This window comes from Venturia canescens, chromosome 9 (assembly GCF_019457755.1).
Source record: "Venturia canescens isolate UGA chromosome 9, ASM1945775v1, whole genome shotgun sequence".
NCBI lineage: Eukaryota > Metazoa > Arthropoda > Insecta > Hymenoptera > Ichneumonidae > Venturia > Venturia canescens.
In genome coordinates this window covers 15,704,010-15,719,322 of record NC_057429.1, presented here as the reverse complement: position 1 = coordinate 15,719,322, position 15,313 = coordinate 15,704,010, and the positions used below count along the sequence as shown (strand labels likewise).

The 15,313-nt window shown below is 40.4% G+C and overlaps 1 protein-coding gene across 1 annotated transcript in view; it reads left to right on the top strand.

Moving 5' to 3' along the window:
• The window catches only part of LOC122416211 (syndecan-like), an 80,762-nt gene extending 65,575 nt beyond the window's left edge, over positions 1–15,187 (top strand). Inside the window, exons 2-5 of the mRNA XM_043428965.1 lie at positions 6,989–7,175; positions 8,557–8,648; positions 8,809–8,989; positions 9,283–15,187. Of these exons, the coding sequence (XP_043284900.1) occupies positions 6,989–7,175; positions 8,557–8,648; positions 8,809–8,989; positions 9,283–9,464 (642 nt within the window). The 3' untranslated portion in view covers positions 9,465–15,187. The remainder of the gene's footprint in view (positions 1–6,988; positions 7,176–8,556; positions 8,649–8,808; positions 8,990–9,282) is intronic.
• The last annotated feature ends 126 nt before the right edge of the window (positions 15,188–15,313 follow it).

The following is a 15,313-nucleotide window of genomic DNA, read 5'->3' as shown; positions in this document are numbered from 1 at the left end:
AATTCCCTTGGGAAATATCGGAATTTCGAGCTCGTCTATTCAACCCGTAAGCATGTGCGCGGACACTTTTAATGGTCGGAAAATATCCCCTCGAATATTAGCCCGCTGCAGGCGCGTATTAGATTATCGAAGATCGTCGTCCATCAAGGGAATGCAGACGCGGCAGCCACCGCCAGCCGCTGGATGCACCTCGTGGGCGTTGCAGGAAAAATGATATGAGGCAGCCTCGCGGCCACGTGTCTGGTGCGTCAAGATTCTACGGAAGTGCATTCCTCGTGGACGGGAGGACACGGAGCGTTCTCATCCTCGGGCCTGGATTCATCCCGGCTGAAATTCCTTAACCTTCGACCTATCGATCTACGATGTGTTTAATGAGCGAGTGAGATCTTCGACACCACGAGGGCCGATTAAGCTGCTCCGAAGATTGACACGCATCCTCCCTCCTTGGCTTTTGCTCTCGTTTATACCGGCGACATTTCGATCCGCCACGTCGACGGCTTCGTCGCGAGTCCGAACCGACCGAGTGCGTTCACGTCGAAGCTGACTATTTCTTCGGGTTTTTTCATCACTCGCGTTTTCATTTCGTAAATAAAGTTCAAAGGAAGGGTCGCCACCTTGAAAATGAGAGTCAAAGTCGCTCTTTGTACTTTTCATTCGGATTTCGCAACTGCGACGAAGCTGCACAACCAGTTTGGAATACGGGAAACGAAGGGAACCGGATTCCTATCGGACAAAGCGAGGTTAAGGGTCCTAGTCGAGGGTTAATTGACTTCGAGTTGGGATTACTCGTTCTCTAGCCTCCTCGTCGCAGGGACGAGCATTCGATCGACTAACGATCGATATTCTAGCGTAATGACTTCGCTCAAATAATTGACGTATCATGTCGAAGGCCAATTATCAGGTTCGTAGGAAAGCTGAAGCAGCCTTGTTCCAGGAGCAGGCAGCATTTCTCACGAATATCAACTCGTTAACCGGAAGAGGTTCAATGCGAATAATTATTATTTTGGAAATTTCACGATAACAATGAATTTTTTTTTTCTTTTTTCTTTATTTTTTTCTCACATTTCTAATGAGGATCGCTCCAGTTTTTTTGTAATTATACGAAACCCAACGGACTAATTACTCAGCCTTCGAGTTTTGTCAGACTCGATTCGTTACCCGCGGATATCTCCCTCGAGGCGGGGAAAGGCTCAAAAGCTTCAAGGACAGAGCAACGCAAGCAAATTCGGGAATTCCTCGAGTGGCTTCGCGAGGCTGATAGAAGAAAGGAGAAACGCGAACGTGTGAGAGCGGCTTGTGAATTTTCGCGTGAAAGCAGCACAGAGGCAGGGAGATATCGGAGCCCGCGCGGAGCAGCGGCAAGAAGATGGGAAAAGGCGTGGAAGGCTTTCGGTACGATCGAAGCCTTATTAAGGCCAAGTGTCACATCTCGGCCGTGGCAAGACTCGCTACTTTTTTCCTTTTCCCTCGGCATCCGAGGCGAGCTTTTTCTCCACCTCCTTTCGCCCTCCTCGCGACGAGAGCCACCCTCTGTGTCCTCTCCAACTTTCGTCATACATCAGAAACAGTGAGATCAAGAGAAACCGGAGAAAATGGGAACTCCATTTTCCTCGGTCCCCTGGGTTCTAAAAATTATTCGATAAAGAGCATTTTACTCGATAAGATTATTAGGTTTGAATAACCAAATTCATCGAAGCCCTGTTCGCACTCGTTGAAAATCGCAGCGTCAGAGTCCAACGAAACGAAGGAATAAAAGGCTTCGTAATTCTCCAATTTTTCACACGACGAGCCATTTGTATGAGTTGAAAAGCTACGAATTGCGAATGAGAGAAAGAAATAATAAAAACTGGAATATTGCAGACGATTATTGTTTTCGTTCTTCCCCTCGATTCCAACTTTGCAGACTCGAGCGTCCTTGTTCAAACGCCATCAAAGTCCCAAATATCTTCGAAATTTTCAGCATCATTTGAGAAAAAAAATGTGTAATTCTCCCACTCATTTCCTGCTCCCTAATTTACAATTCGTAGTTTCACGATAACTATTACATAAACGTTCAACTTCCACTGGTCAATGGTTATCCTGTTGGTGATATTTTTCACGACACTGAAGTCTGCAGCGTTACGGAGTTCAACGAAACTTGAGCGTCACATATTTTTGTTTAAATGCTTGAGCGTTAATGCATTGTCTTTTCGACTATGAATCGCTTTGGGAGCAAACTGATAACAAGAGTTTCGCAAGATTAAACTGAAATTTGCCTTGTTCCTAAGCCAAACCATCAAATTGAATGTCTAATGCAGGCAAATTTGGGAGATTCAAACGTTCCCTTCCGCTTTCTCTCCGTCTGCATGTTTCTCTCTTTTTCTTTTCTCCAGTTTCCTCAATTTCTCCCCTTCATGTGGCGGATACCCCATGGACTTGCTTCGAGCGTTTTGTAGCTCCCCGCGCGCGCGCGTGAACGGATGAGAGAACCGAACAAAGCCAAGCCTCTCGTCGGCATCTTGAGTGCGGAATTAGGAGGCGGAAGTGCACACACGCAGAGCTGCTTTAGTAATACCAAAAGCCGCGTCAAGATTAAACAAAAAAAGGAGGAAAAGAACGCCGCGGCGCCTCTGCTCCGTGGCACGAAGTGGCGTCAAACTTAGTTAGCACTCGAATTCCGCATTTTTTCATCTTTCTTTTTGCTCAAACTGAAACTAAACGTGCTGACTCTTCGATCAAATTCCAATATTATTTTTCAATCATTTTTCCATTCAATTCTGAACAGCTTAAATAGCGCGAAGAGTGATGCACGTCAGAACTATATTTCGTTTTGTTTTCGAGTGTTATTATTCGTCGTGTCAGACTAGCACTTACCGATGAGTGCAAATTTATTGTAAATCACAAATTTTCACTGTCAGCATGGTTAATTCTGTGATAAATACACGTGACATTTCACCATAAAAACGGTTTTTCAAGGGTTACCCGAGCATACTTAACAACATAAACATTTGAAGCGACCGAAAACATTTTTTACTCTGCTTACAGAGAAAAAGAGTCTCGAGTCTTTTGAATAAAGGGTACTTTTTGCTATGGTGGATAGAACAATTCTTATTACTGCTCTTCCAATTGATGCTGCAATCAAGTACGCGTACACTGTCCCCGAGATACTATATTCGTTTGATTCAAATGTGAAAATCAGCTTACTTGTCGATTGCAAAATACTATCCTTCAGCTACCTCCCACGCTCGGGGATAAAAAAATGGATTCCTGGTCAAAAGATGACACTCGATAATGGTGAAATATATTCCTTTCGCTTTCGCGATAATATTCCATTTTAATCGCAACTACACTCGACCTCTCGTCAAACCTTTTCTCTCTTACAGAAGGAAACACGTGAAATATGTATTTAAAGCGACACATGTGCCATAAAAACGATTCACTTCGCTCCCTCGATTCTCCCGTTGATACTTGTTTCTCTTAGTTTCGGTCTTTGGAGTACATATTTGGCGTATCCTTTGTGGCGAGAGGACGTTTTTCCGTCACGTGACTCTCGCTTAGGTTATCAACTTCCAATTTCGGAACGTTCGGTTATTTGTTTTCGGTAGAAATATTCACGATTTCGGGATTGAATTAAGCCGGTCAATGGAGTGAAAATATACGTCAAATTCTCGCATGCTACCGCGGCTACAAAATATAATTCTGCGCTTTTGTTCGACCCCTTCCGTGACAACGGCGCCGTTGCACTTGGACGTTCGATGGTGATTCAATAATCGAGCGAGATAAATTGGCGATTATCGATTGAATCGTCGAATAATTGATGCCCTCGAACGAAAGAATGCACAAAATGAGACGCTTCCGATAACGCGCGACAATCAACATGGTTGATCCAACACTTGAAAGATTAAAACACATTTTCGTGCGTTCGAGAAGACTTGACCGCGTTAAAGTTCTCGGGAGCGAGCGCAAAAAGTTGATTGAATCTCGTCGCCGGTCGGCGGACCGAAATACCGCGCGCGCCTCTCAATTTGCCTCGTCGGAATTCAAATATATTATTCAACAATTAATTTAATCTCGAGGTGTTTTTTTTGCCAAATTCCACCCTTCGAATCTCGACTAAAGAGGGATTAACAATTCCATTATCGACTCGTCCTTCGTCGGAGGTTGCATGAAACTCGAACGCGCCCCTCGCTCCGTCTGCATACGTACCGGTGTGTAATATTCTCACGAATACTCATGAGACCAGCAGAAATTCAAAGCCAGCCACCGTGAAATACGCGAACATAACTCCGCCGGAGCTTTATTATATTCGTGTAAAACCGGCAGAGAAGCCACGAGTAGGTCTCCAGTCGCGAAATATTTGAGATTCAGATTCATCCACGGCATGAGAAACGAAAGCAATGTATTGCCTGATGAAAAAGTAGAAGAGAAAAACTCATTGATGAAGAAGATTTAGCTGCAAATGGGAATTGTTCTATTTTTCGAGTGCGTTTCTCGATCGGCTAATTTGTATTTGACAGGCTCGTATCTCTCGTTCGCTCAATCACACGAACGTACGATGAATTGGAAAAAGCTCGGGGCATATACGCCCAAACGGTGAGATCGAATCGTTTCATCCTATAAGCAGCTTCATCTCTTTTCCTAATTTATCTGTCGAGTGTGTCGCTCACTTTTTTGCTCCCACACTATTATTCTAGCAGGAAACTCTTTTCTCACGTGGATATGGAGCGTTTTGAGCTGGTTTCAATTGGGATTGCGATAAATTCCTCTTAAATTGACTGAAGAGACTCACGCTGAAGAGAAATCGCTGAGTCCGTAGAATATGATTCAACGAAGTATCCAATATTTCTTGAGCTTTTTTTCGCCCTCATTGTCACGAGGGGAAGATGAGAATTGCAAAAATTTCCCAAGGCAAATCATGCCCGAAGGATCGTATTTTATGGGTGTCTAAATTGGATCGATTTTTACTCCCTAATTAAAGATATCATCACTTTAAATTAACGTCAGAGTTATCAATTCGAAATTGTAAATAAATTTTTTCAACTCGTCTTTTGGCGTATGAAATTACGGACCATTAATTAATCGGCGATTAGTCACTGACCGAACCCCAAATTTAATTCGTCCCTGGCGAAAATACTACAATTTTTTGGGTAGAAAACGCAGAGGGAAAACACAGAGGATGCGAAGAAAAAAAGTATTAATAAAAAGACAGAAGGCTATGACAGGAATGGGCCGGGCAAAGAAGAAAAAAATGCTGAAATAAGCAAATGTGAGATCGTTCAATCTTTAACGCAATATATCTTCGTTACTGGTAAGACAATCGTCTCGAATTTTTTCCCAAACCTTCATAACTTACTTCATTTTTATTGTGCACGTTTTTCATAAACTTCCATATATTCGTTATACGGAAAGATGAACGATTTTTTACGCAGTCCCTATAACTCTGGGTGTATTTTTCTTCATATTTAAACCCTTTGAAATTTGATATGCGTGCGAGTCGACTACCCGTTTGGATTCTGTAAATTTCAAGACTTTTTTAAGAAAATCGTTTCGTGCGCGAAGTATCTTGAACTTTTTCGTTTCTTTGAAATATCGATTTTATTCGTTTGTTTTGGTTTTCCTCCCTTTTTTCTTTCTTTCGGAGGAATTTTGTCGGAAATCGTGTTGAAAAGCAGTAACAAGCGCGATGGAAAATAGTGAAGTAGGGCGCGCCAGGATATTCCGTACGCTCCTGGCACGGCTCGCAGGGGGTTGTCAGGAGGGGGTTGATATTCTCGGCTGCCGCCGTCTGGTGGTCCGTTCCCGTACTACCCTGGTGCAGTCACCCCCGAGCCCAAAAGCGTACAACAGCTTACGTACGATCTCTCTCCTCCTCTTCCGGTCCCGGCTTGATCGAGTTGACAATCGTTCGTTAAAAAGGAAAAAAGCGATAGAACTGAAAAAAACAAGAGGAAATCTCTGTCGTCGTTGCGAATTCGTGGCTCGAGTTTGCTATCGATTTTTCCTGACTCCTGAAAATTTCGCCCCCGTCAACTGGCGGCCGGTTTTTCCTCGCAGGTAAGGACACGAAAACTCTCGCTCTTCATTCTTTTTCGTACCTTTAAAACTCGCTTCGTTTACTGCTTCTTTTCTCGCTCCTTCGAAGGTTAGAGCAAAATATTAGGATAAGGAAATACGCAGGACCTTCTCGAATGTTCCGAAAGGAAAAGTCGCGTAGAGCGCGCGCGCACGCTAAACTACCCCTCGCCCAGCAGGTTGCCTCGACGATGAAGCAGCTGTGCATGAATTTCACGAATTCCTTGCCCGTTTCGAAAGTCCCTAAGATATCTCGTAGCTCTCTCGTTCCCTCCCCAAAGTTTCAACGCTTTCATTCAACTTTATCGATTATTTCGATAATATTTGATTCGACGATGTTGCTTTTGAAACTCAAACTTTTTGCGTATTGCGTCGTAAGCTCCGGTTCTATCGACCCGCGTTTATATCCTCACGCATGTCGACTCGACCCAGACCATTTCCTGGCTCGTCGCCAACCACTGACGTTCCAGCATTTTTTCCTCCGAATTCCCGTCCTTTCCCGATTTTCAAACCTTTTTCTCTCACCTCATTTTTCGAGAAAAGATTTCATTTTTTTCAGAATTTTTTGAAAATTCAAGAAAACCATGCTCGCAGCTATCTGCGCCCCTCTCGGAACATCGAGTCCCGACGAACCAGCGAAGTCTTCGCGAAGTTTCCCCCTCGACCGAAATCAAGCCAGATTTCAGTTTAGCTACAAACGAGAATAATTTTTATTCCGGAATTTAAAGAATCGCACGAAAATAAAATGAAATGACCCCAGTGGGAGAATTATTCGTTGAACTGCAAATGACTAAGTAAATTTAACAAAAGAAAAGTTGAATCCACCGTTATTCGTTCACCAAAAATTTGTTGGCTCGTTGCACAGGGAAAGTCGTAAATGAAGAAAATTTGGAAAAATCTTCGTTTTATAAGCTCGATTGTTTTTTTCTGTTCTCAGAAGGAGCCGAGCAGCAAAGAAAGATCAGCGGGTAGTGCGACTTACAACACTTACCCGGACGATCTTTACCTCGACGATCAGGACGCCTTGGAAGGTTCGGGTCGAGGGGGCGGCGAGGTTCGCGACGATCTCGAGGCTTCCGGAAGTGGCCTCGGTCCTGACGACGAGGATGGCGATGACGGCCATGGTAAATATTCGATATGCTTACTTTCAGGATTAATGCGAAAAAATGGAGCGTTTTATGATGAAAAAGACGAATAAATCCTACAAAAAATAGGAGTAATGAATTCCGGAAATTTGCTTTTAACCGAAAAAGCGTTGAAAGAGAGAAAATTCCATCGGAACCGTGCGGATGAAAAATATAGACTTTGGTATTCGTTAATTTTCGGGCGTATAAAACTGTACGAGTTCACGGACTCCATTGCAATCCCCGAAAAATCGATCTCCAACGATCCTATCACGCTCACCGGCTCGAACATAATCCATTTATCATTTCCCACTGGGCTGGCTATCCGTCAGTGAAACTTCATTTCGAAGGTAATGTTTTACGTTTTTTCCAACGCTGATTGATCAGTCCGATGAAAAGCCAAAAAAATCTGATAAAGCCGGGACCCAGTGGCACCCGGACTATCGTAACGAAAACAGGGCTGTTACTTCGGTCCCGGGGAGTTCTGTTATCTCTCGGTGTATCGAAAAAAGATTTTTCCTTGCCGCGGGCACAGGACGTTTAATCTGAATTCTCGATTCGTCGGTAGTCCACTGACTATCGTCGTTTTTAAATGTCACAGAAAACTCTTTCGTTAAATGACCGGAATCATCAAAATTTTGTGTGAATAATCGAGGAATTTTTGCACACGAGTCGCCACTAAAATCAATCGTCTGATTACTGGAAAATGAGAATTACGAAGAACCAGTTTTGGTTTTGGTATTATCGAAATGCGATATAAAACGGAATAATTTAACGCGACAGAAAGAAACAAAATGTAGCGGAAACGCGAGCTGTATCGAGTCGGAGTAAAACGGTCCATATAAATGGAGCTCCGCGAGGCCAAAATCCGAGAGCGAGGGTACAAAACTGTCTGGTCGGGCATATTTTTTTCCCCTTTCACTTCAAATTGAAAAATAAATCCCATATGTCATGATCCTCCCTCGCGTTATGCGGAACCCCCGGCTGGATATATCTTTCATCTGGTGGGCTTACTTTTATTGAAAATTCGTTTTATCCTCGGCGCTCCGCTCTGCGGCTTTGTCCCGCTCTTCCACTCTTTCGCGGTCTTTCTCTCGCTCTCTCGAAAAATTTCGTGACCTCTGCATCGGGTGCTGCAGCAGATCGTGTAATCGCGAAGGGGTCGTTCGCTCACCAATCTCGTTCGTTAAATAAATGACAAATTTGAAGATACTTTTTATTTTAATGTGGTGAAAAGGCATCGAATCGTCTCGTTCGTTTTTCTCCTGTTAACAAAAATTATTCGTTTCATCGCTTGATTCATCAAATATTTTTTCTGCATTTGTGTACTTTCTTTTGTTTTCGGCTGCTTTTTAAAATATATCTGTTTTTTCTTCTGCAGACTTCAACAATATCAACAGGATAGAATCCGGTCCGAGCAAACCGGTTGAACCGAACGTTCCTTACATCGAGGAGCCGCATATCAAGAAGCAGGTAAATTGCGAAGTTGACATTTCCAACAAAATTTTTGTCACTCGAATCCATCGAGAATTTATTTGTTCTGTCAAATTTTTTCATTCTCTCCGGATTCAAATCTTCCCCCTCAATTCCACGAGCACACTAAAAACTTTCGTCCTTTTTGCTCCATCAACAGGAGACGCACGGAACACACTCGGTGAGCAGACCCGACAACGAGGTCGACGTTATCGAACCGCCTGGTGGCAACGACCACGAGGACGACGAAGACACCGACGACACCCACGAGGTGTTGATCATGAATCCAAAGCACGAGGATCGTGCGAGTTCGTTTTTCGCTCAACCTGGTGTACTGGCCGGTCAGTTACAAGCGAAAAATACTCAAAATACTCGAATTATTGTGACAAAAGAAATCTGCAATTTCTTTGATTTTTCTTCTTCAATTTACAAACATTTTTTGTTCTTGTTTTCTTTTTCTTTCTTTTTCAATGACAATTATTAACTTGAAATTTCGTTGAATATTGCTCAGTTTTGCCTCGTTCATAGAAATTTTAAGGTAGAAAAACAAAACGAGAAATTATTTGCAAAGAAACACAAGAAAATGTACAGTTGACTGCGACATTAATTTTCGTGTTTGTTTTTTTATTTGCAGCCGTTATCGGAGGTGCGGTGGTTGGTTTATTATGCGCGATTTTGGTGGTAATGTTCATCGTGTACAGGATGCGTAAGAAGGACGAAGGTTCGTACGCGTTGGACGAGCCGAGAAGATCGCCAGCGGCCCAAGCGTATCCGAAGCCGGGTGCGCCTCATCACAACCGTGAATTTTACGCTTGAGGCAACGGTTTCGCTGACGTTAAAATTCTCACGGTCAATAAATCGTTGCCATCGATGATGGACGAGACGAAATTCAACGCGAATAAATATATCAACGAGCGTTACTGACCGGAAGTTCAATATTAAATAAGCGCGCGCGAGAGGGAGAATGAAATTTGCGACACCCTTTTTTTTGTCACGTTCGCAAATAACAACTGCAGCTCGGTGAGGGGGGAGGAAAAAAAGAAGAACAAGAGACTAAGAACAGAATATAAATATATTTGTCATCGATGAATGGGATTGTGCGAGAATTCACGGTTTATATACATTTCTCGTAATTCATTACGAGCTGGTAGGGACGCAGCAACAGAAAAATACGTTTTTTCGCACTCCAAAACTCCCTCTCTCTCTCTCTCTTTCTCTCTCTCCCTCCCTCTCTTTTTCTCTCTTCGCCCTTTCTAATAGTTCGTATTTCATCGCTGTATCAACACTGAAAGATGAAATTCTTTTTTCGAAATGACTTTCGAACGTCGAGCTGTTTGCAACGACCGATTCGATAGCGACACTCCTTTTTTGTTGTCCCTCGATGGTTTTTTTTTTTTTTTAAATTAATGAATTCTACAATGATGATTAATCGATTAGTGAGAGAATTTGTTGTTTGACCCTTCGTGCGGGTAATTCGATAGTGGGTACGTCACGAGTATCGCGACACCCACTCGATTAGGTGCGGCTGACGTCGTGTCTCGTTGGAACCCACTCGAACGACCCGACGAACCGTTTCGTCTATATTTTTAAACGGTACCTCTCGAGGATAGAAATATTGCCATTTATCTTGATCCTTGAAAAGAAGATTTTTCTATAAATATTTTCTTCACCTATAAGAATGCCTGAAAAAACTCACACTTTGACTTTCTTCCAATGAACTCCGAATCTCGTTTTCTATTGTAATTCTATTCGGGTTTTTTTCCTTCGTTTTTTTTCTTCTTCTTTTTTTTTTTAATTATATATAAATAATATACGTACGCTTTTTTCGGCGACGGGGTCGCGCGAGCCTGAAAGGAAAATAAAAAGTGGAAAAAATGAATAAAGATTCCAGATGCATTTGCGTAGAGCGTTTTGTGCGTACGAGGGAGAATGACTGTCCGTCTTGTGTGCATGAGATAATATTGTCCTATTGTGCGAATGTGTATAGAGATTGAACGGAGAATATTATTTTGTCGTCCATATTCACCCCCGAAATCTCGCTCGACCATCGAGAGTAAAAGAGAAATAGAGAGAGAGAGAGAGAGAGAGAGAGAGAGAGAGAGAGAGAGAGAGAGAGAGAGAGAGAGAGGCAGAAAAACAGGGAGGACGACAGAAGGCTGCGGATAGAGAGAAAGGGGTGACGCGTGGCTGAGAAAATAATAAAAACAGTAAAAAATATAAAAAAAAAAAAAACAATACGGAAAATAATATTGTTGCTCTGAAGCGACAATCGCGATTTATATTAATATACATACATACACACGTATATGTATATTCTCTATTAATATTAATATTACCCTATTGAGATCCGAGAAGAGCCGGCGTCGCGATTTTTACGATAAACAAACATTTTCACTCGAGATATTTAACACACACATACACTCACACACTAAAGACACAAGCTCGACGTAGAAAATGCGGTAAAAAAAGATGAAAGGAAAGATACTGTTGTAAACGACCAATGTAACGCTGTTAAATCGCATGATCGGACGTACGTAACGATATTTACGTCTTGACGTAATCGAACGAAAAACGAAAAAAAAAAAGAAAATCATGTAAAACGCCCTCGTTTCCTCCCTCAGGACGTCCTTGTATTTTATACGATATTTTTTTGTTTTTTTTTTTTCTCTTTCCTATATCCTGCACGAAAACGAGTTCGAAACGAATTTCCATTCGTTTTGTAACTTCGTTATTTTTTCCCCTTCTCCCACTTTTTTCTTTTACGGACGATCGAGAAAATTGTTTTAAACGTTACGAAGTTTATCAATACTTTGCAAAATAACGTATACGAAAAACGTAAGAATAAAAAATAAAAAAACAAAACTGAATGGCGTGCGGAACGGTTTCGCGAAGGAACGCAGAAACAATACTGTGCTCAAAAGTGGAAAATAATGCTTTTTATTTATTTAGTTTTGCACTATAAAAGCTGGGAAACGAAGATTATTAATTGTATGGGAAATTTCGAGGGTAAATTGAATAAGCGACAATGAATCTCGAGCTTTCCCTTGCGATTTTTTACAGTCTCACCAAACAGTGGAAAGGCAGAAAAAAAAATTGCGGGATGAATCATGCTTTGCTCGGAAGAAAAAAAAAGAGAAAAAAAAATATATGATTCGAAAAGAGCGCACACGAGTTTCGCAAAATATTTGTAATTAATTCTATTCGCATGTTTGCGGTCAGATACAATTGAACCCAAACGAAATTCCGACACGCCTGAAGTGAAAATTTTATCCTCCTAGATATCCCTCGATTATTTGTTGTTATTTTTTTCATTCGACGAATTTACAATCGGCAAACGAATAGTCGTTGGCCCAGGATTAATATACGTTCTCTCATTGTGTTGTTCTCACTCTGTACCTAATATCAGTAGGTTTAATATTTAATCGTTAATTCTACGCGCATATTTGTAAATTCCGACTTTATTGTGTAATAATGAGAAAGTAAGAGGAGAAGCAAGAAACATGAATTGAAAGAAAAATTGATTGTATCGATAAACCGCGTAAAAACGACATTGTTATCGAACAATCAACCGTGCCCAACCACAAGGCGATTTACAAAATCAAGATTCGCTGATAAAATAAAAATGAACGGAGGGCCGATAAAATGGGTGAAAAAGATAAAAGACGGTTTGAAAAGAACATTGGTAAACAAAAAACGAGGGGGAAAAGAAAGAAAAAAAAGTCAAATATCACGCCGATACTGCCATATTAATACTACGTAAGGTACAGCAAATTTCGTACGAAAATTTCCGTCTGATCCTTGCATCTCTCATCCCCCTCTTCTGTATTTTTTTCGTTTATCAAATATTTCACTTTTCCTAAAATCATCAACAGAATGAAAGAAAACGAAATTATACATTTTTTCGTAAATGTTAGAAATTACGTTTATTTCAGGCTCGAATAACCGCCAAATTTTCTCTTCAAGTTTCTGGTTTAAATGATATATATATATATATATAAATAAGTATATATAATAAAACAGAATGAAAACGAATCATTTCGTTGGTGTTAAAGAATCTATCACGGGTCTCGTTTTTAATTGTCGATCCGTTCTGTTACATTCCGATATTGCACACTATTTATCGTTTACGAATCCTTGCGATTCGTTGCACTCATTTTCCTCCCCTTTCCTCTCCCCCCCCCCCCCCCCCCCCTCCCCTCCATCGTTATCAACACTTTTACAATGATAATGATAAAAATAATCATAATTTTAGCAATACATGTGGAAAAAATTAGCACCGGAAGCGTGGAAAAATAATAAAATCTACCATTTGTTTGCTGGGTCGATCTTCATTCGTACAATCTTTTGTTGAACTCCGAAATCGGTGGATCGTTTATTGAATGATTTAAAGAAGTTTAGTCGCTTTCTCTCTCTCCTTTCCTCCCTCTTTTATTTGAATTTTGTATAAATAGCTCGTCGTCGAAAGCGTTCCAAAAGCTCGTCCGTCATGAGCGCAAGCGCGATAGATCGAACCGTCGCTGTCGCGTGCGCACGAGCAATGGAGCAAACGCACAAAGTGCGCGCATGCGCAATACGCGCGTGGACGAATTTTCTTTGGTGGAAATAATAACCGTGGAATATTGACGCTGCTTTTTTCGTTCTCCACCGTTTTTCGAAACATGACGGTCAGTTCCGCAACGAGCCAAAAAATCGTTCCATTGCCTTGCTTCCTCGGTGAAGAATCTCGAATAACAAATGAAAGCACAAAAACTGTGTTGGCAGGGGTCTTTTTAGTAATTTCCTGTCTTTTCCCTCATTCTATGAAGTCAGGCCAATAATTCATTTCAAACGAAACGAAAATATTCATTTTTTCATCCAAATTGTTCGCGCACATTTTTATTATCTCAGCCCATCCTCCCTTTTTTCATTTTTTTACATATTTCCTCCACTTCTGCGAAGCTGAATTTTTTTAAAAGCGCGACGAATGAAAAGCACACAGAAAATGTGGAAAGAGGAGCGGAGGAAGAGAAACGCGTCGATTGCTCTGTTGGAAAATCTTCACCACGCAGATTACAAAATTACGTTGCGAAGGCGGCGGAACAAAAAGCGAAGGGAAAAAATATTGAAAAAATCATTGTTAGCTAGTAATTAATTGTCCGGAGTGGGTGGAGAATAAATGAGTGAAAAACGAGCCATTTGAGCGCCCGAGCGTTTTGTCGAAAATAAAATAAAAAATAATAATAAAACGAAATCGATTCTTCGCTGTTTACAGCACCACCAAAAGCGAAAAACTACTCGCCTTTGGGTTTTTCAATCCGATTCATGTGATTCGAGAAGATTTTCCACATCAAAATAGCGCACCCACCGCGGCTCATTAATAACTCGGTGAACGAATGGAAAAAAAAAGAAGAAAAAAAAAACAAGAAGAATAAGGAACAAAAAAATTAACTAACAATATGAATAAAAGAACAACAACAAAACTGTCTACTTTTTAAGCGAAAATAATAATTGTAATGAAATCATATTTTATAAGAGGGTGTATTCCGTAATTATTACGTATAGCGATGAAAAAATTTGTCGAAAAATGAAGAACATAAAGAAGCTGAAGAGAAATGAGATAAAATTCATTATTATAATAATAATTATTATTATTAATAACACAAAGTAACACGAGGTTTAGAGAGGAAAACATAGGCCAGGTGGACGAATGAAATAATAATTTTAAATGATGAATAACGGATAATATTTGAATGATAAAGTTAATTATATATGTTAACAATGTTATTTTCTAAGTGTAAGTAAAATAATATTATTACCTCAACCCCTTTCCCTCTATTCTCCTCAATCCTCTACCCAAGCTTATGATACATAGATATATATATAAATCATGAACAGACTCAGAAGAATACATATGAGATGTATATGAGGCATTTCGTGCCGTCAATTTCGTCCATCATTTTTTCCATTTCCTAATTTTTCGAAAAATGCTTAATTCACACAATAATTTTGCGAACTATATTTTCCGTATCGGTTTTCAAGGAGCAGAAAATTTCGCTTACACTTTCCAAATGGTGCTTCAAATTTTATTCCAATGTTGATGAATATTTGAAGAATAATTTGAGGAACATTTTTTCGGGAAAAAGTATTGCACGAAATGCCTCGTGTATTATTATGATCCGCGAGTGCGATTGATCGAAAATATATTTCGATTTCTTTTCTCGATCATGCCCTGTGTTCGTTCAGCCGATCGTCTTTGTCCCCTGAGGAGAAAAACAGTTAGAAAAACTTTTCGACGATCTGCGATTTTTGCAGAAAATATTCGTATCCGAAAGAAATAGTTTGCGTTGCTTGCGCTCAGTACGTTATTATTATTATCATTATTATATTATTAATTATTATCATTATCAGGAATTAATAATGATAAACGACGTTATCATTGATTAACAGAAAATGAATAATAATTGCACTATATTAGTATGGATTAAAAAAAAAACAAACAATACTGTATGTGGTCGCTCCTATTCTGTAAATAAACACTTTAATGTATAAGGTACGAAAAATTTGTTTCTCTCGCGTTCACTCATTCTGCGTTACCATTGTTTGAGTTTTGATAATAAAAAAAAAAAACAATAAAAAAACAAATTTTTTCGTGGATATTCGACATCGAATACCATTTTAATCAGTTC